Source organism: Hemiscyllium ocellatum, chromosome 3, assembly GCF_020745735.1.
Source record: "Hemiscyllium ocellatum isolate sHemOce1 chromosome 3, sHemOce1.pat.X.cur, whole genome shotgun sequence".
Lineage (NCBI taxonomy): Eukaryota > Metazoa > Chordata > Chondrichthyes > Orectolobiformes > Hemiscylliidae > Hemiscyllium > Hemiscyllium ocellatum.
This window is the reverse complement of record NC_083403.1, coordinates 89,777,464-89,798,759: the sequence shown is the minus strand read 5'-3', so window position 1 is coordinate 89,798,759 and position 21,296 is coordinate 89,777,464. Positions and strand designations below refer to the sequence as shown.

General features: G+C 42.8%; 1 protein-coding gene across 2 annotated transcripts in view; it reads left to right on the top strand.

The window, feature by feature from the left end:
- si:ch211-243j20.2 (uridine-cytidine kinase-like 1) overlaps window positions 1-21,296 on the top strand; it is a 197,853-nt gene that overhangs the window by 49,186 nt on the left and 127,371 nt on the right. For both annotated transcript variants that reach the window (XM_060851760.1, XM_060851769.1), the window contains one exon: window positions 6,830-7,000. In XM_060851760.1, the coding sequence (XP_060707743.1) occupies window positions 6,830-7,000 (171 nt within the window). The remainder of the gene's footprint in view (window positions 1-6,829; window positions 7,001-21,296) is intronic.

The following is a 21,296-nucleotide window of genomic DNA, read 5'->3' as shown; positions in this document are numbered from 1 at the left end:
ACATTTTCCCTTGACTAATGCACCTAACTTACACATCCCTGCACAGTATTTTGGCAATTTAGCATAGCTAATTCACCTCGCCTGCACATCTTTGGAGTGTGTGACAAAACCAGAGCGCCCGGAGAAAACCCATGCAGACTCTTTTGTGGGGGGGGGGGGGAAGGGGAGAGTGTGCAAGCTCCACACAGACAATTGTCCGAGGCTGGAATCAAACCGCATCCCTGGCAGTATGAGGTGGTAGTGCTAACCGCTGAGTCACCGTGCCGCCTGTTCAGTTGTCTGAGTTTCCACTGGCTTTTCAGCTACAGTAGGCAGCTATATCATTAGCGAGGACAGATAGTATTTCTAGAGCTGAGAGTTGTCCAGTACTCCTGCCATGACTTCTCCACTCTTTGGACACTAATCTCACTCTACCTAATTGAGCACTCATTGTCTCACTGTGAATTCCAGTTAGTAGCACGTTTTCTGGCAATAATTCTTCAGAGGTTATTCTGTGAATTCTTCAATCTCCTCCTCTTTCAACATCAGTGATTGACATGATCCTGTACCTCTTTAACATTGTAACCTGTTTACCTGCTGCTCCTGTCCTACGCGAGTGAATTACCTTCACAAGAATACGGTTTACAGTGTTCCTACATTCTGGGGTAGCTTTTTAGTCTCCACTGTGCTTCACTGGATCTACCTTTCCCTTTCCACGTGCAGATTTCGCTTTCTCCAATTTCTATCCCTCACGGATTGAAATTGATGTTTGAAGCCAAACTTTGATTTATGAATGAACTCATAATCATCAGCCATTTCAGCTGGTAATCTTGTTGTTTTAACTCTCTGCTCTTCCACATGAGTTCTCATTACCTTAGGAAGTGAATTTTTGAACTCCTCCAAGATAATCATTCCTGTAAGTGTGTCGTAGGTTTGCTCTATTTTTAATGCACCTATCAAAGTTACTTTGTTTGATCCTTTCAAACTCAATGTAGGTTTAATCAGGGTCCCCCCTCAGACTCCTGAAATGCTGACTTTTGGCTTCTGGCACAAGTTGATATACACTTAAGATGGCTTTCTTCCCCTCCTTATACGCCCCAGAAATCTCCTTCGATAGTGATGCAAATACCTCACTAACTCTACCTACGAGTTTTGATTGGATCAACAAAATCCACATTGTCACTGGCTACTTTATTTGTTTAGTCACTTTTTCAAATGAGATGCAAAAGGCTTCCACATCCTTATCATCAAATTTAGGCAATGCTTCGATATATTTAAACAGATCCTCACCAGGCCCTTGGCTACCACAGGTTTGCTCATCCTCACTCTCTTCCTCACTAATCATACCTTCAGCCTTCATCTCCATCCTTTTTAAGCTTCTAAGTGCCAATTGCTGAAGTTTAAACTCCCTCTCTTTCTTCCTTTCCTCCTCTGCTTTTAATCATGATGCAGTTTCATTTCTTTTGCCCTTTCTTTGTCTTTTCCCTCTAATTCATTCTACTTCATTTTCAATTGAATTTTGGCCATCTATAAAGATTTTGATGGCATTTCCAGCAAATTTAAATGCTGAGCTTTTGTTGCAATCATCTCTCCTTGCCTCACAGAAGGAGACAGCTCCAACTCCAGTTTTACTGCCAATTCGAGCAGCTTTTCCTTGTTCACCTTTTGTAAAACCCCCAAAATATCATCCACTCCCAGAAAACCCCTGCGTGATTGAAACAGCCATTATCACACAAACCACTGCTTAAACCAACCAAATTCAACACTTGGAACAAAAGACACTAACACCTACTACTCGCTGCCTTTCAGTCCAACAGCCCTAATCCCATTTTGGAACTATAGAACAAATCTTGCAAAGAGCCCCCAATCTGTTATAGACTAGTCCAGACCTCAAATTATTTCAGGAAGATAGCCCAGAGCCTAACTTTTCTAATTGTTTTAAGCAGTTTACAGTGGATTTTCCAGCAGTGATGCAGCTGGCCAAACTGCTTAGTTTTAAACAAAACGGAATGTATTTGCAAGATTATCAAATGAAACACAAATAACAGAGAATATAGAATACCTTAGCTGTTTAAAACCTAGTCGACTCTATGGCAACTTAGTGATGCTGTTCCAAATACTTGCAAAATCTCCACAGACACTCCCTTGGCAAAGAAGGTAAAATCGAACATAGGTTCTTAGAAGAGAGATGTCAGAGAGAGAGAGAATCAGTATGGAACTGTTTCTTTGGCCAACGCCTTAAAAAACTGACTGCTTGCTCAAACCAAACAAGAGATGAGCTGAGTTGGGAGAATTAGCCACTCCCCTTTCATTGTACAAGTGTTTGTTTAAACGTGAAAGCCTTTTGCCTAAGGCAGTATCTATCAGCTATAATCAAATTGGCCTTAAAAACATCCAAACCAGACACATGGGAATCTATGCATTTGCGTCACCTCTTTGTAAAAAAAAAGACTGAGGACGACCTAACCTTATTAAAGGAGGAACATGGTCAGAGTCCATTAGGAACATCCTCCCTGGAACTGGTTTAGTTTGGGTACATGGTCAGCATGGACTAGTCGCACCGAAAGGTCTGTTTCCATGTTGTATGACTCTGTTTCTATATAGAGTCATAGAGAATCAATGTTTTTTTTCTGGTGTGGAATCTGAAGGACAGTCACAGAACAAAAGTTGAACATTTTAGGACTGAGATGAGGAGAAATTTCTTTACTCGAGACGGTGAATGTTTGGAATTCTCTACTCAGTGAAGATCATAAAGATAACTTACCACGGGGTAAAAAGGAAACCCTTGCAAGAGAAAGAAGTTAAAAAATATCCAGTGTTTTCACTGCAATAAAGTAAGCAACATGAAATCTGTGGTGGTGGGTTAGAGAAAGCACTGGGGAACCAGATGTAGGAAAACAGGATAGGCCAGCGAATTTTGTTGGAGTGGTAATGGAAAGCACAGCCACCTGATGAAGGAGCAGCGCTCCGGAATCAAGTGTATCAAAGTAAACCTGTTGGACTATAACCTGGTGTTGTATGATTTTTAACTTTGTACACCCCAGTCCAACATCGGCATCTCCAAATCAGAAGTAACTTTGAGACAGAGATTGACAGATTTCAGGTTAAGGGATGTGGGGCTAGTGTGGGAATATGGCATATAGTTAGATGATTAACCATGAAAGGGTTCAGGGATTTGCAGGCTAGGTAGATTAGCCACAATGGGGGGGTCTGAGTGGGTTGTTGCTGGAGGATTGCAGAACAAAAACATATTGAGGCAACTTACATTTTTGGGAAGGATAAAGAATTGATGTGCGAAGAACCCACATTAATAACTAAAATGGGGCAAGTTTATTTTATATCTATTATTGGCATGTTTCCACATTCTATGGATTCTATGATTCTGTGTTGAATGGTTGAAGAGGCTAAATGGCCTACTTCTGTTCCTGTATTCCTAATAAAAGAAAATTACATGTTTAAAAAGCCTATGAACAGTTTTTAATACTACAGAAACTGACAAATCAGTGCTTCTTCAAATTTGCAGTACTTTGAAGTGATCTAGAAAAATATAGGTTGACTTTTTAAAATAAACTGTATATTTTGAGTTGATTCTTCCATTAGGGAGATTTTGGGCATTTGAGGAGAATATAGATTGGTGACTATTGCAGGCTTGTATTGCTCACTAGAAGTTCCCAAATGAAGTGTGTTTGTTGTGGATATTTGTTAAAGTATCTATTCGAGATGGCTCAGGGAATCCCAGATGGACTCGACCTGTAGCCTCTCTTGGTTCATCCCGGAGATCACACTCTGGTAGTCTGGAATATAAATATAATTTAGTTTAAATTATTACTTTTATTTACCAATGGCATCAACGTTACATTATAACATAGATACCTACAAACTAGGCTTGAGTTTGTAACCTTGAGCAGAGTAGCGGTGCCAGCTCTTAGCGCTAAGAGTTGTCTCCGGCTACTTCCCTTATTGCTGCAAACATGCTATCTTTATATAGAATTTGCTTTTAAAATTACAAAAATGCTGCATGTCCTTAATCAGATAAGCAGCAATAAAATGGCAAAAGTTTGCCGAGGAAGAGAAACTCATTGACACGTCTGTGTATTTTTGACTAATTAAGGTACATGCACATCAAAGTGGGAAACCTTGATCCAGCCAGGTCAAATGGTCAATTACTTTGGCTAGTACGTCATGACGAGAGACTAGTCTTTCAACCTAAAAGGTCATGAGGTCACCTCACTCAGCTAACATGTCTAGTAAATGGCTATTTCTTTTAAAATCATCTTAGATTCCCAAAATGCAACTTAAATTAATAACATTCCCGGATCTCGAGCTCCAGGGAACACACACATTCAATCCATGACAAGCCAGAATTCACTCAAATCATACCACAAAGGATTAATCTTTCCACCAGCTTCTGTCTTTGTCTCTCTCTTTCTCTCTCTCTTTCTTTCTTTCTTTCTCTCTCTTTCTTTCTTTCTCTCTCTCTCTCTCTCTCTCTTTCTTTCTCTTTCTCTCTCTCTTTCTTTCTCTTTCTCTCTCTCTTTCTTTCTCTCTCTCTCTCTTTCTTTCTCTCTCTCTTTCTTTCTCTCTTTCTTTCTCTCTCTCTCTCTGTCTTTCTCTTGCTCTCTTTCTTTCTCGCATGCTCTTTTCGTGCCCACACTTTTTTCTCTCTCATCTTTTCTCTCTGTCCCTTGAACCCTTCAGTCAGTGAATATAATTTACAAAAGAATGTTTTCTCTCTCTCACTCACACATGAACATCTTCCAACTTTCAGCCTTTGTATTTTCCTATCTTTTAAGCATAATGAGACATTCACTTCCCAGAACAATCACGGTGAGGGATCTGAGCTTTATAAATTCAAATCTGTTCAGTGTGGTATACATGAAAATGTATCAGGATTGTTCTATTACATGCATATTCCACTCAGCTTACTAAATTAAAATTATTTTGCTATTGTGTATGTATTTTGTTAAGAGTCTTTGATATAAACCAACAATTTAGTTATCTGACATACCACTGTGAAATATGTGCGCTTCCAGCATGAGAAGGAAGTACTGCCACACATTCCACAAGCAAACAAATGTTATCACCTTATTTAGACCAATCCATTGACACTAAGAACAGATGTCCCCAATTCTTCTAAACAAATGTGCCTCTCTCCCATGGTCGAATGCTTTCCTGCATCTCCTGAGCACATGTAAAGCTACTGACGTTCTCATATTTAGCAAGGACTTTTCTCACTGTAATTTGATGCTACTTTGTTAATTTAATTACACAGTTTTATTACTGTTTAGAAATGAATAGATTATCCAATAAACTTGCCCCTTTGTAGTTGTTCTTAATGTGGGTTCTTCCCACATCGATTCTTTTTCCTTCCCAAAAATATAGGTTGCCTCTTAAAATGATTTTTGTTACTGGCAAAACCTGGTAATTTCTTGGCTTTTGAATGAAGTATTTATCTAAATTCTAAAGCCTTAATTTGTACGTTGTCATTATCTTTAAACCTGTAATCAAAATTGTGATATTAGCTGATCTAAATTTATTATCTTTCTAGCTTTCTATTAGATCACTTCAATGGTTCTTCTTTCTTAAGTCTGTCTTCCTGGCTATCCTTTAAATTCTTGTGACCAGCTAACATCTTGGTGGGCCTACTACAATATACCATATATTCAAGTAATAGTTGATCTCGTGTACAAATTCACCTCTACTTTTAATCTCTAAAAATCCAAATTGTTTATGCTTGTCACGCATTTGCTGCTACCTCCTGGAAGAGGTGGGATTTGAACTAAGCAGCCTGGCTCAAAGTAGGGACTTTGAATAGCTCATAATTGAAGTTAGCTGTTAGTCTGGTGTTTGCACATGTAAACACATGCTGTTAAGACAAGCACCACACTGATGTGTCCTGTATTCCTTTTATGCAACCTTTGGCAGGAACAGTCTCTGAACTGGAAACTTTATAACAGTGAGATGTTGGGAAAGTGTTGGTTTCAACCCTTCAAAATTAAGGCACACATTAAACATTGACCCCAACGTTTTTGCTAAGAATCTAGTCTTAAAAACTCAACGTTAGGCATTGGTGTGTTCTGGTTGTCTGTCCTTCATTCTAGATTGGGGAACCAAGTGTCTTCAGAGAAACACCATTGTCTCTTGTTTTGCTTTCTATCTTCCTGCTAATGTAGTCTGTTATCTGCTTTGCTCTTTCCACCAAATCTGTTCACTGGAGCACTGGTTTCCATTTTGTGTTTCTGCAGTCCTCTTTTCTGACACCTGTTTTGTAGATTGGTACAGTATGAATATCACTTATTGATTTCAATTGCTTTCATTTAAATTTATCTCTCCACAACTCATTTTCTGGCATAATTTTCTAAACTATTTGTATCTGTCTCAGTCCAATCACTTTGTTGTTTATACTGTATCGTCTGAGCACTTAATGATCTTGTTTTGATCCATTTTTAACATTTTAATTTGTATAATTTGCAATTAACAGAGATTCAAGGGGCCTTGGTGCTCAACAAAATACTTTTTAGCTTGGAAGGTTAACCCTTCTGACTATGCAGTGTTTCAGTTTAATTAATTTTTTGTACATGTAACTTCAGTCATTCTCTGCCTTATCCACGACTCAGCATCTTTCCATTATTTACCATAGAACTTTGCTATTCTTAATATATAGTATACATTAAATGTTCCTCATCTGAAATAGACATTGTGAGTTTGAACAAACATTATTCTTGACCTCACCAGCTTCATGCTATTTTTGTCTGTACTTTATTAGTGCAAATGAGCCCTGAAACTATAATTTTATTATTTCATAAGGCATGGTATGGCAAAGGCTCAACTGTGTTATTTCCATCACCAGGTCTTAAACAAGGAAGAACAAGAATTAGCTGCCAGGAGTGAATATAACTTTGACCATCCTGATGCTTTTGATTTTGACCTAATTATACATACATTGAGGAAGCTAAAGAAAGGGAAAAGTGTGAAGGTTCCTGTTTATGACTTCACTACGCACAGTCGAAGAAAGGATTGGGTATGTAAAATATCTTTCAATTACTTTTTTTAAACAAAATTTGAATTGAAATTTTAACACATAGCTAATGATACAACACAGTGGCTAATAAAACAACTTTATTGGAAGAAAACACATAGCTTTCTTCTCTTCAGTTGAATCAGGTTAGATGGAAGCTGCTAAGAAAACCCCTTAAGTTGTTGCGTGTAGTGATTGGAACCAGGCTAATCTCACTGACTATGAGGTTAATGGTCCAGGTTAACAATCCTAATCAATCAGTAAAGCTTGTCTGAATAATATAATGAGGAGATGAGAATTTCCTCAGTTCAGGCAACTGACTCCTAGCTGGCTAGCCGTAGCCAGTGTACTGTGCACAGTAAGTAATGGTAATTTAGTGAAGGGATACTAGCCTCTGTTACTTCAGTGGTGACTAGAGAAAAAGGCCGTGCCTGAAGAACATTCACTTGCTACAGTCATTTTTGAGTTAAGGTAAGTATTTCTGGCATTATGCCTTTGTTTGGGAAGCTTGATGCATTTGATCCTGCTATCAAAGACTGGGCTCACTATGTGGAAAGAATGTGACTTTTTTTTTCCCCAGGCAAATGACACTGGGGTGGATGAAAAGTAATCCTTTTGACTGCTTGCAGACCCTCTTCATTCTCTGTTATGAGCGGCTTAATTTTCCCACAGGCATCAGACACTGGAGCTGCTGAAGGAATATTACCTCCATTTCTGAGACACAATTGATTTTATTTGGCTGTTTGAGATTTCTGGGAATCTGTAATGGGATTTTTGGCAAGGTTGAGACGACTGGCAGCGTATAAAGTTATAGAGATATACAGCATGGAAACAGATCCTTCAGTCCAACTCGTCCATGCCGACCAGACATTCTAAATCTAGTCCTGTTTGTTAGCATTTGGTTCATATCCTTCTAAGCCTTTCCTATTGATTATGCCTATCCAGATGTCTTTAAATGTTGTAATTGTACCAGCATTCTCCATTTCCACTAGTAGCTCATTCCATACATGTACCCACCTTCTGCATGATAAAAGTTGTCCTTTAGATACCTTTCCCCTCTCGCCTTAAACCTAAGCCCTCTTGTTTTGGACTACCCCATGTCTGGGGAAAAGATCTTGTTTATTTATTCTATCTATGACTCTCCATGATTTTATAGCATCTACAATGTTGATCCTCTGCCTCTGACACTCCAGGGAAATTAGCCTCTCCCTATAGAGGTGGCAGGGTGGCTCAGTGGTTAGCACTGCTGCTTTGCAGTGCCAGGCAGCAGTTCCAGCCTTGGGCGACTGACTGCGTGGACTTTGCACATTCTCCCCGTGTCTGCGTGGGCTTTTTCTGGGTGCTCCAGTTTCCTTCCCCAGTCCAAAGATGTGCAAAGTTAAAAATCACACAATACCAGGTTATCATCCAACAAGTTTAATTGGAAGCACTAGTTTTGAGAGCACCGTTCCTTTATCATCTTCTACAACGACCTGATGAAGGAGCGCCTGGTCTAACTCGTCCATGCCAACAAGATATCCCAACTGAATCTTGTCCCATTTGCCAGCACGTGGCCCATAGCCCTCTAAACCCTTCCTATTCATGTACCCATCCAGATGCCTTTTTAATTTTGTAATTGTTCCAGCCTCCACCACTTCCTCTGGCAGGTCATTTCACACAGAGGACAGTTTGTATGTGGAAATATAACCCTCAGGTCCCTTTTAAATCTTCCTCCTTTCACTTTAAAGTTGTACTCTGTAGTTTCAAGATCCCCTAACCTATGAAAAAAACATTTTGCTATTCACCGTATCCATGCCCCTTATGATTTTATTTACTTCAAAGGTCGGGAAGAAGTCCCAGCCTGTCCTTCTAACTCAAATTCTCCAATCCTAGTCACATCCCTGTTAATTTTTTATGCAACCTTTCCAATTTAATAAAATCCTTCCTATAGCAGGGTGACCAGACTATAGTATTCCATAAGTGGCCTCACCAACATCCCATACAACTGCAACATGACGTCCCAACTCCTATACTCAGTGGTCCCAGCAGTGAAGGCAAATAAGTTAAACAACTTCTTCATGACACTGTCAACCTTTTGGTGCAACTTTCAAGGAACTATGTATCTGCACCCCTGGGTCTTTATGTTCAACAACACTCCCCAGGATCCTACCATTAATTGTGTAAGTCATGCCCTCCCTTGTTTGACTTACGAAAGTGCTACACCTCACGTTCATCTGAATTAAACTCCATCTGCTATTTGGCCCCCTGGCGCAGTTGATCAAGATCCTGTTCTGCTCATTGTAGCCAGCCAAGAAGGTTATCTATGTCACCAATTTTGGTGTCATCTGCAAATTTATGAACCATATTTCCCATATTCTCATCTAAATTGTTTATATAAATGACAGACAGTAGTGGAGTTGGCACTAATCCCTGTGGAACACCGTTGATATTAGTGACCAGTCCAATAAACAACCGTTCACCACCACCCTCTGTTTCCTAGTGTTGAGCCAATTTTGTATGCAATTTGCAAGATCTCTTTGCATCTCATATAATCTAACTTTCGGAACTAGTCCATAGAGAGAGTCAAGTTCAGTTTCTGATCAATGATAACCTCCCAGGATGTTGATATTGGGGAATTCAGTGATGGTAACACTGTTCAGTGTCAAGAAAGGTTGGTTAGATTCTCTCATCAGAGATGGTCATTGCCTGGCATTTGTGTGGCATGAAAGTTACTTATCACTTAAGTCTGGATATTGCTACATTTGGATTAAGACTGCTACTAGCTGAAACTCACATTGACTTCAAACAGGCACTACACCTGGCATTGCCACTAGAAAATGTGGCCAGTGTAGCATAGGAGCACAGAGTCATAGAGATGTACAGCACAGAAATACACCCTTCGGTCTAACTCATTCACTCGTTGCTGAACATTGTTCAATTATTGGTGAGCATTTTCACATCTGATCTTGGAGGGAGGCAACTGAAGATGTTTGGGCCTAGGTCACTATGCTGAGAAACTCTTGCAGAGATGCTGTGGAGCTGAGATGACTCTCCAATAACCACAACCATCTTCATTTGTGCAGGTGAAAACATTAGAGTAAAAATATTGAGATTGAGAATATTAAGTTCATTGCATAGCAGAACAGATTTAATTTGGATCTTGAGCAATCAAAATTTAGTGTTGTATGCTATGTGGGAGATGAATTTATGGAGAGCAATTGTTGTCAAGTGGTAAGGAAGAAATTGGAGCACTTGAGTCTAGATTTGGAAGGATATGGACCAGGAGCAGACCGGTGGAACTAGTTTATTTGGGGATTATGTTCAGCATGCACGAGTTGGACTGTAGGGTCTGTTTCTGTGTTCTATGACTCTGACTCTAAATGATAACATCACAGATAATTGTATTAACAACTTTGAACTGGGTGGGATAAACACTAGCAGTGACATAGAGTTGAAGGTAGGGGTTCCTGAGCACACTCCCCAGTAAACCCCACTCTACACCTGACACCTTCCCCTGCCATCAGAAGAGGCGCAAAACCTGTGCCCACCTCTCCCCCCAAGGCCCCAAAGGATCATTCCAAATCCAGCAGAAATTTTCTTGCATATCCTCGAACTTCATTTATTGCATTCATTGCTGTCTGTGTGGTCTCCTCTAATATCAGAGAGACCAAGCGCAAACTCGCCAAACAATTCAGGGACCATCTCTGGTCCATACACACAAATCAACCCCACTTTCCTGGAGCCATCCATTTCAACTTTTCCCCCACACTCCTCCCTATTCCCCCATGATATGTCTCACAGCCTCAATGTGAAATTCATCAATGTCCAAATCTCCTCTTCCCCCATCCGATCCCAGATCAACTCACATGACTTGGCTCCACCCTCTTGACCTGACCTATCTGTCCATCTTCCTTCCCATCTATACACTCCACTCTTCCTACTGACCTTCACAGTCACATCCTACCTTCGCTCACTATTGCCATCCTAACTACCTTTCCCCCGGCCCCACCAGCCCCTTTCCCTATTTATTTCTCTGGCCCTTTTCCCCTCCACAGTCCTGATGAAGGTTTAAGCCCGAAACATTGACTCTCTTGCTCCTCATATGCTGCCTCACCTGCTGTGATTTTTCCAGCACCACACTTTATTGTTCGTGGGAGTGAACAGAATGGCTTCAAATTCTGGTCCAAGTCAAACTGGATAATTTAGATTTTGTACAGTTCAGGTAACTGAACAAAATAGCATGACAGCTGCTGGTAGGAGAAGAGTTTATGAACTAAAAATGCTTGCTTCAGTCTTGATCGCCAGTTGGACTCCTGCATAATTTTAATGAGACAACTGAAAGGTATCTGATTAAGGGATACACTTATATTGGGTTGCAAGTGGTGTTGGAATAACTTGCAATCCAATATAAGTGCAAACTATGGTCAAGCAAGGTTGTGTCATCACAACAACACTCTTGTGTATGTTCTCTTTGCAATACTCCATCTCAACTCCATGAAGCTTCCCCCAGGAATGGAGTTAATCTATAGGATAAACAGGAAACTGTTAAATATAAGTCACCACCCAGTCCAGAACTAAGACCATCTCTGTCACCGAGCTGTAGAATGCAGATAATGTTTGTGTAACCACCATCACTGCATTCAAGGAGGCATAACAGGGGATGGGCCTTAGGCTCAACATCACAAAGACAAAAGTCCTCTCATCCTGCTCCCAACTGGAAAATACTGGCTTCAATAATATCAAGATCTATAGTAAGCCACCAGACAACATGGATTTATTCTTGTGTTGTGGAAGGTTCCATGGCGCCATAGTAGCTTTTGAAGAAACAGGTGTTTGACAGGAAAGGTGTGAGCCCTGACACTGAACTCAGGTTCTACAACACAGTAGTGCTAACTCATGGACATATGCAATGTACAGTAGATGCATCAAATCCCTAGTGAAATAACACCAATGATACCTTTGTAAAATCCTGCAAATCTACTGGTAGGATAGCTGCTTAATATCAGTGTCTTCTCTCAGGCCAACATTCTTGCCATCAAGTTAATGGTTACAGTCAGCTGCCTTGGGCAGGCCACATTGTCTAGAAGCTTAACATGGGACTCCCAAAACAAGCTCTCTACTCTGAGTTCAAGCATGGAAAGAGATTACTATGAGTGAATAAGAAATGCTTCAAGGACATCATTAAAATTTCACTAAAAATATACAATATTCCCACTGATCTGTGGAAATCTCTTCCCAAGACTGAAACAAAGCCCAAGTATCTGACCCACCCACCTAATCAAACACCAATTGTGCACCTGTGGCAGGGTGTATGGATCTAGCATTGGACTTTACCTCAGGACCCATAAATCCAGACAGACAACAAGTCATCATTGGTCCCTAAGGACCCCCTAAGAATACAAAGGAGAAATCACAAGCACATTTTATTTGATCTTGCAGGTAAAGAATGGCCACTTATGAAGGGTAACTCTCAACTGTTCCAATTCATCTAAGGGTGAATTTCAATATTTTTTCTCACTACTGTACTTGTATTTTTAAAACAAGTGCCCTGGTATCCAAAATAAAGCATATTTTAAATCTTAAAATTTCCCATAAATTTCAAATGTACAGAAATCAATATTGGTAGTTCCATTTGAATTTGGGATAAAAGCTCAATGTGTGAAATATTGGACCAGCAGGAGGCTGAAAAAACACAGCAAGCCAGGCAACCTCAGGAAGAGGTATTATACCCAAAATGTTATCCTCTTCACCTCCTGATGCTGCCTGGCTTGCTGTGTTCTTCCAACCTCCTACTTGTCTACCTTGGATTCCAGCAGCTACAGTTTTATTTGTCTCTAAATCTTGGACCATGGCTCCCAAATTTGTGTTCGTCTCAATCAAAGCAGTGAATTTAACTCCACTCTAATATAAATTATAAATTGCAAAATAAGTAAACTATTAACTGCAGTGCATAGTAAAAAGACTATTTATTTCCTACTTTGCATGTTCAGCGTTAGGAAAAAGTGAGGACTGCAGATGCTGGAGACCAGAGTTGAAAAGTGTGGTGCTAGAAAAGCGCAGCAGGCCAGGCAGCGTCCGAGGAGCAGGAGATTTGACGTTTCGGGCACAAGTCCTTCTTCAGGAATTCCTGAAGAAGGGCTTATGCCCGAAACGTCGATTCTCCTGCTCCTCGGATGCTGCCTGGCATGTTGAGCATTGTATTGAGGAATCGTGTCTCAGCAGAAATATCCCATTTTGATAACATTGGCACAGTGGTTAGCACTGCTGATTCACAGCGCCACAGACCTGGGTTCAATTCCTGCCTCAGGCAACTCTGTGTGGAGTTTACACATTCTCCTTGTGTCTGCGTGGGTTTCCTCCGGGTGCTCCGGTTTCCTCCCACAATCCAAAAATGTGCAGGTTAGGTGAATTGGCTGTGCTAAATTTCCCGTAGTGTTAAGTGAAGGGGTAAATGTAGGGGAATGGGTCTGGGTGTGTTGTGCTTCGGCGGGTCGGTGTGGACTTGTTGGGCCGAAGGGCCTGTTTCCACACTGTAAGTAATCTAATTTCAAATAAATGTTTATGTTTAAAATGTATTGCACATCTGTGATGAGCAGTAACCTAACCTAGAAAAAGGGAAGTACCCTATATGCAAGTTCAGAGTGACATAGCACTGTTTCAAGATGATAGTTACAGAAGTACCTTTGTAGTCAGGAAGATTATAGTATTGATTACTTTTGAAAATATATTCAGCCTGTTGAGAGTGTGAATTATACTGTCCACACTTAATTAGATGCTCTTGCTCCCACATGCTCTCTTTCACTCCAGAGTGTTCTCGCGCTCTCTCATGGTCTCGTGCACTGGCAGTTGTGTGTTCCCGCTCCCGCGCTCTCTCTTGCACTTCTGTTACGAAGCTGTGTAGAATAATTGTGAATTGAAAAACAGTGTACGGTCCCTTTAAGAGATAAAAGTGCTTTTTTAAGTTTAGAGTCAAACAGAGGAGTTTGTGGGGAATAGTACAGACAGTTCTAAATGGAAACATGTAACATCTGGTTTTGTTAATGAATATTTTAGGCTCGTTTTATGACAAGTTTGATTTAAATTAACTGGCCAAATTCAAACACACAAGTTCAAAACCAATTGAATTTAAAAACTGATGATATTGACTGCCTGAAGCCATTCATATTATGAGAATTTGCTGCATCAGAAGATGCTTTCTGAACAGAGAGCAAACCCGCCATCTGAGAAAGAAATACCAGGCTTTCACAAGAAATTGCCATAATCTCGAACAGTACTATCTATTGAAAAGGCACATTCAGTGAATATTCTTGACACCTGAAAATGACGGAGAAGCCATATCAGACAGAGGAAGATGATGGGAAAAGACGCAGAAAGTTCAGGAGGATCCATTCTGTGTGAACCTTGAGACTAAGTTTTGATTCATTGTTCTTATTAATTGTATTTACGTAAGTGGGACTGTTTTATGAAACAACATATGTATTAGAATTTAGTTCAGTAAAGGAATAGGTAGCAATGGAAGAGATTTATTGCTTATGTTGATAATTCTGTTAATTTGTTCACTGTTGGAGTTAGATAAATAAATTGTCCCTTGTTTATTACCAAGTGGGTGAAAGGATTCCTTTTTATTTAACCACTCATTCATAACAGTTTGGGCGTAAGAGGTAGGTTATACCACTTTTCATGCTTTTTTTAAAAATCAGGCTACAAGGTGAGGCAATTTATTCTGGGTGTTTTGGTTTTAATTATCAGAGTGTTTATCTCCGCTTTGTAACACGTTTCTCATTCCCGTGCATTCTTACTCACTCTCTTTCTTGCGCACTCCATCACTCTCATACAGTCTCGATCTCACATGCTCACTCACATGCTCTCTCTTGCTCATGCATGCACTCTCGCACATACTTGTTCCTGCACTTACTCTCGCTTTTCTTGCTCCCTCACGCTTTGACTCCAACACACTCCCTCAGTCTTACCTGCTCATTTGCGCTTGCACTCTTGCTGCCTTGGGTACTCTGTCATGTATTTGCTCCCTCATGCTGTTACTCCCATGCTCTGTCGCTGCCTAGCACTCTTGCATTCTTGTGTGCGCCATCGTGCTCTCGTGCCTTTGATTTAGATTTAGATGACTTACAGTGTGGAAACAGGCCCTTCGGCCCAACAAGTCCACACCGACCCGCCGAAGCGCAACCCACCCATACCCCTACCCTCACCTAACTCTACGGACAATTTAGAATGGCCAATTCACCTGGCCCGCACATCTTTGGACTGTGGGAGGAAACCGGAGCACCCGGAGGAAACCCACGCAGACACGGGGAGAACGTGCAAACTCGACACAGTCAGTCGCCTGAGTCGGGAATTGAACCCGGGTCTCAGACGTTGTGAGGCAGCAGTGCTAACCACTGTGCCACCGTGCCGCCTACAAGCTCCATTACACTTTCGCGCTCTCATGCTCTGGCAAACACTCGATCTCTCACTCTTCTCCCTTGTGCTTTCGCTCTCGTGCTCTTTTGCATTCTCGATCTCATGCACTCCCTTGTGCTGTAGCTCTCAAGCGCTCACTGACTCACTCCCTTAGTCTTGGACACTTTGGATCTCACTCAAGCACTACCTCTCACGTGCTCACTCACGCTGTTCTTTGTGCTCTGGCTTTCACGTTTTCCCTAATGCATTTGAACTTAGGCACTCCGTCATGTTCTCATTGTTTCATGCGCTGCATCATGCTCTCACTTCCTCGTGCGTTGTCTCATGCTGTCATATTCTCACCATGTCCTGGAGCCCTAGTGTGTGCCCTTCACATCCTCATGTCCTCGCGTTCTCCCTCGCATCTTTGGGTGCTCCATTATGTCCTTGCACTCTTGCATACTCGCCCATTCCTTCGCGCTCTCGTGCTCTCGTGCATTCCCTTGTACCCACCCTAGTTCATATACCTGCTTGCTGCCACCTACCTTCTTGCTCCCTCATGCCTCCTTTGTTCCCTTGTGTCCATACGCTTTCTCTCCCTAGCACTCTCCTGCAGTCTCTGTGTGCTCCTTTGCATTCTTGTGTCCTTGCGTGCTCCCTCAAGCTCGTTCTCTCACATACTTCCTTGTTCCCTCTTGCTCCTCTTTATTCCTGCTGTCTTCTCTGGTGCTCTCTCACACACTCGTGCTCGCCCACTCTCTCTCTGTCCCTTGCTCTCACAAGCGCGTTCTCCAGCTCCAGTATACTCTTGCTCCTTCGCACAATCATTCCTGCATGCAATCTCCTTGGTATTTCAGTCCCGCTTGCTCCCTCACATGGTCTTATGCAGTCTCGTTTCACGCACTCTTTTGCACACTCGTTCCCACTTGCACCCCCTCACACAGTCTCTTGCACTCTCTCCTCACGTGCTCCCTTGTGCTCTCGCTCCTGTGCACATTCGCTCCCATGTGCTCTTTTGCGCATTCACTCCTGCGTGCTCTCTTACACATTCGCTCTTGAGCCCCCATGTACTCTCGCTCCTGTGCGCTCTTGTCCACTTGTTCCCACGCTCACTCTTGCTTTTCTCATGTGCCTTCTCACAGCCACTCCTTTGTGTTCTCTTGTTTTCTGGTTCTCACACACAACCCCTCATGTACTCGCAGTCTCCATCACCTTCACAGCAATCTTGCATGCGTTCCTTCGTGTACACTCACTCTCATGCATTCTCGTTTGCTCACACAATCCCTTCTGTTCTCACATCCTCCCTTGTTCCCTCTCACTCCTGCTCATTCCTGCTGTCCCCCCCCGTGGGTTCTTGCCTTCTCTCTTGCTCTCGCATGTTCTGTCATCTGCTCCCTTGTGCTCTCGGCACTACCTCATGCTGCCGTTCCCGTGTGCACCATCACATTCTCTCTCTCGCATGCTTTGTTACTCCCTCGCTGTCTATCTACCATGTGCTCTCTTGCACGGTTTCTTTTGCTGTTGATGCCTTCCATTTTTGCAATGTTGCATGCTCCCAACACAGTCTCTCACACTCTTGCTCCCTCGTGTTCTTGCTCCCCCGTGTTCTCCCACATTCTGTCTCCTAAGCGCTCTTGCTTGCACATGCCTGCTTATGCTATGGCTCCCACTGATGCGCTGGCTCCCACACAAGCTTTCACTCACTCACATTCTCTTGCTCTCACCCGCTCTTACTCCTGCGCTGTTGTGCACATCTCTCGCTTCTCATGTGTTCTCCCTTTCTCTCATACATTCCCTTGCTCTTGTGCACTCTTGCCTTTGCACACTGTCTCTCACGCTCTTGCTCTCGCTCCCTCACGCACTTACTCATGCTTTGTTGCTCTCTGGCCCCTGTGTGCTCCCTTTCGTGCACTCTCACATCATCCTTCATCCTTGTGCTCTCCCTTTGTGCTATGGCACCCTCGCACACTCCTTCATACTCTCAACCCCTCACACTCACTCCCACTCTCTTATGCATTCTCTCTTGCTCTCTCACGCACTCCCTTTCTCTTATCCCCTATGCACCCCCACCCCGGCTCTTCGCACTCCGTGGCTCATATGCACTCCCATTCCTGCACTCTCGTGTGCTCAGCCAAGCCCTCAGTCTTGTGTGTTCCCTCGTGCTCTTGCTATCTCACATTCTTGTGCCCTCACACACTGCCTGACGCACTCCCGTTTGTGCGCACTTTCACTCTCTTGCACCATGTTGAAGAAAACTCTCAGATTCAGACCTTGCAAACTGATTAGTTTATTACACGATATATCATGGGGAATTCACCGTACTAACTGTGGCTCGGTATTATTCCCAAGTATATCAGGAATACTACAGGTTTATGTAGAGAAAACAGATAGAAGCTGATCTTTAATTACACAGTTTGGCATGCTTACAAGTTGGCACTAAATTGGAGGTTAGTCATTAAATTCAAAACTAAAGCACTATTATGCATTGAACAAGTGGACAGATCAAATGATATCACCACCTGCTCTAGTTACACAGATTGCTTATACTAAGCAGAAATATCTGTAAGTGGCTGAATGACCATGAAGAAGCAATAACTAGAGAAGGAGGGGGACTAATTGGAATGTCTATGTCAGCTTGACTGGTTCTACAGCCTGCGCTGATCATTCAGCAAAGAGAGGAGACACTATTTTGAGAAGGAAGATAAGGACAACCTTTCATTACCTCATAGTAAGGAATGCATAGCCAGCAAAGTTTTGGCTGGGGACACAAAATGGAACTCTCAGCCGAATCAGGAAAATGGCTTCCAGGCAAATAATGTTAACTTTTCACCAACACACCCTCTGACCTTTTTTCCGACACACTCTTGCTATCTTGCATTGCAGCTCTCTCGCATGCTCCAGCTCTCTGCTCACTTGCCTCTGCATGCTCCTTTGTGCACTCGTGCTCCTGCATGCTCCCTCAGCACCCTAGTGATCTCTCGCATGCTCCCACTCCTGCGCACTCCCTCAAGCACACCCGTCTTTCGTCTTCCGTCTTCCCTTGCTCCTGCTGTCTTGATTTGGAGATGTCGGTGTTGGACTTGGGTGTACAAAGTTACACAACACCAGGTTATAGTCCAACAGGTTTAATTGGAAGCACTAGCTTTCAGAGCGCGGCTCCTTCATCAGGTGGTTGTGTAACCTGGTGTTGGGGTTTTTTTTAAACTTCCTGCTGTCTTGCTTGCGTATGCGCTTTCTCACGTTCCAGCATGCTCTTGCACACTCGCTGCCACATGCTTTTGCTCCCGTGCTTTTGCTACCATGCACTCTCACTCTGTGCTCTTGCTGTCTCTTGCACTTTCGCTCTTGCACACTCCCTTGCGTCTAGCTCTTGTCCACTCCTTTGTGCTCTCATTGACACCTTTAACTCGCTCTTGCTCTCGGTCTCGTGAGCTCTCTCACGTACTTGCTCTTGCACGCTTGCTCTCATGTGACACAATGTTAGATCTTTGAGAGATTTCCCTATTCTTTTAAAGATGAAAAACTGAGACTACTGGAAGCAATTCAGGATGAGAAATCAGAGAGAAGCTGTAGGATACTCAGGGAGCTCTCTAGATTTTCTTTACATTAACTTACAGCTGAAGATTCTCAGTGAAACACTTTCCCTTCTCAAATTTCTAAAAGTGTCCACTCCATTATGGAAAACATCTCAGACTTGTGCCGTAATAACATTGGTATTTTCTGTAAAAAAAAAAGCTGTGATTTAAGAACAAACAAAATTGTCAGACCTAATTAAACTTGATTATTTACAATTGTTACAGAATTTGATCAGTAAACCCAGAAACAGGAGAAACACCAGCATTCTTATGACAGGAGGGTTTCACTGGACCAAACAATCGATCAGATGCAGGTGTCCTATTAGCTGTCAACCTGAAATTTAGAACAGAGGTTTTCATCTTCAAATTTGTTTTGTCTGTTTGGATGATGTGGGCTATGCTGTTTGGGCCAGCATTTGTTGCCCATCCTTAGTTGCCCAGAAGTGGTGATGGTACGCTGTCATCTTGAAGTGCTGTGGTCCATTGGTATAGATATCCCCACAGTGCTGTTGAGGAAGGGAATTTCAGAATTTTGACTTAGTGACAGGGAAGGAGTGGCATTATAGTTCCAAGCGAAGTTGATGAGTGGCTCTGGGAATATATGCAGATCTTGTTTCAATGTATCTACTTCCCTTGTCCATCCAGATTGCAGAAGTCATGGATTTCGAAAGTGTTATCCCATGTACCTTGATGAATTCCTGCAATATATACTGTCGATGGTTCACACTGATGTTATTGTACATTAGTAGTGGAGGGAGTAAATGTTTATGGATGTGGCAAGAATCAATGGCACTGCTTTGTCCTGAACGGTACCAAGCTTCTTGACTGTTGTTGGAACACTTCTGACTCATGTCTTATTGATAGATTCTGAGGAGTTGGGAGGTGAGTTACTAATTGCAGGGTACATAGCTTCTGATATATTCTTGTAATCCAGTTCTGTTTCCACATAATAGTAGATTTGAGGGATTCAGCAGTGGTAATGCCACTGAATGTCAAGAGGCGAAAGTTGATTCTGTCTTGGGGAATTGGTCATTAGTTGTGTGGCCCAAATGTTATTTGTCACTTGTTGGTTCAAGCCTACATATTTCCAGGTCTTGTGGCATTTGGTCATGTTTTGAGCATAAGCTGTTCATCAGGAATGTGGGGTGGGCTAAGAAATAAATGGTGGTTGGGGGAAAGTAGCTAAGAATGCAATAGGTGGATGAAGGTGGGGATGATGGTGATAGGTCAGAGTGGAGAGTGGAGCAGATAGATGGGAAGGAAGATGGACATGTAGGACAGTTCAAGAGGGCAGTGCCCAGTTGGAGGATTGGATCTGGGATAAGGTGAGGGGAGGGGAGGTGAGGAGCCTGGTGAAATCGACATTGATTCCGTTTGGTTGGAGGGTCCCAAGGTGGAAGATGTGGTGTTCTTCCTCCAGTTGTCAGGTGGCTAGGATATGGCAGTGGAGGAGGCCCAGGATTTGTGTGTCCTTGGCAGAGTGGGAGAGGGAGTTGAAGTGATCGGCCACAGGGTGGTGGTGTTGTTTAGTGCGTGTGTCCTAGAGATGTTCTCTGAAACATTCCACAAGTTAGTGTCCTGTCTCCCCAATGTAGAGGAGATCACATGGAGCTCAACGGACACGTTAGATGAGGTATTTAGAAGTGCAGGAAAATTTCTGTAGGGTGTGGAAGGATCCTTTGGGGCCTTGGATGAAGATGAGGGGGGAGTATGGGTGCGGGATTTACACCTATTGTGGTGGTAAGGGAAGGTACTGGGAGTGGAGGATGTGTTGGTGGGGGGGGGCATGGACCTAACAAGGGAATCGCGGAGGGAATGGTCTCTGCGGAATGCTGAAACAGGTGGCGAGGGAAATCTCTGGTGCTGGGGTCTGACTGTAGGTGGTGGAAAGGCAGAGGATGATGCACTGTATCCAGAGATTGGTGGGTTGGAAAGTGAGGACCGTGGGGTTTTGTCCTCATTGGGGGGTGGGGTTCAAAGGCAGCGGTGTGGGAAGTGGAGGAGATGTGCTGGAGGCCATTGTTGACCACATGGAGGGGAAATTGCGGTCTTTGATGTAGGAGGACATCCCCCTGAGATGTTCTGGAATGGAATTGGTCCCCCTGGGAGCAGATGAGGTAGAGGCAGAGAAATTGGGAGTAGGGAATAGCGTTTTCACAGGAGGGTGTGGGAGGAGGTGCAGTCCAGGTAGCTACGGTGGGTTTGAAGTCGATGTCTGTGTTGAGTCGGTTGCCAGAAATGGAGATAGAGAGGACCAGGAAAGAGAGGGAGGTGACCAAGATGGTCCAGGTGAACTTGAGATCAGGGTGGAAAGTATTCGTGAAGTTAATGAACTATTCAACCTCCTT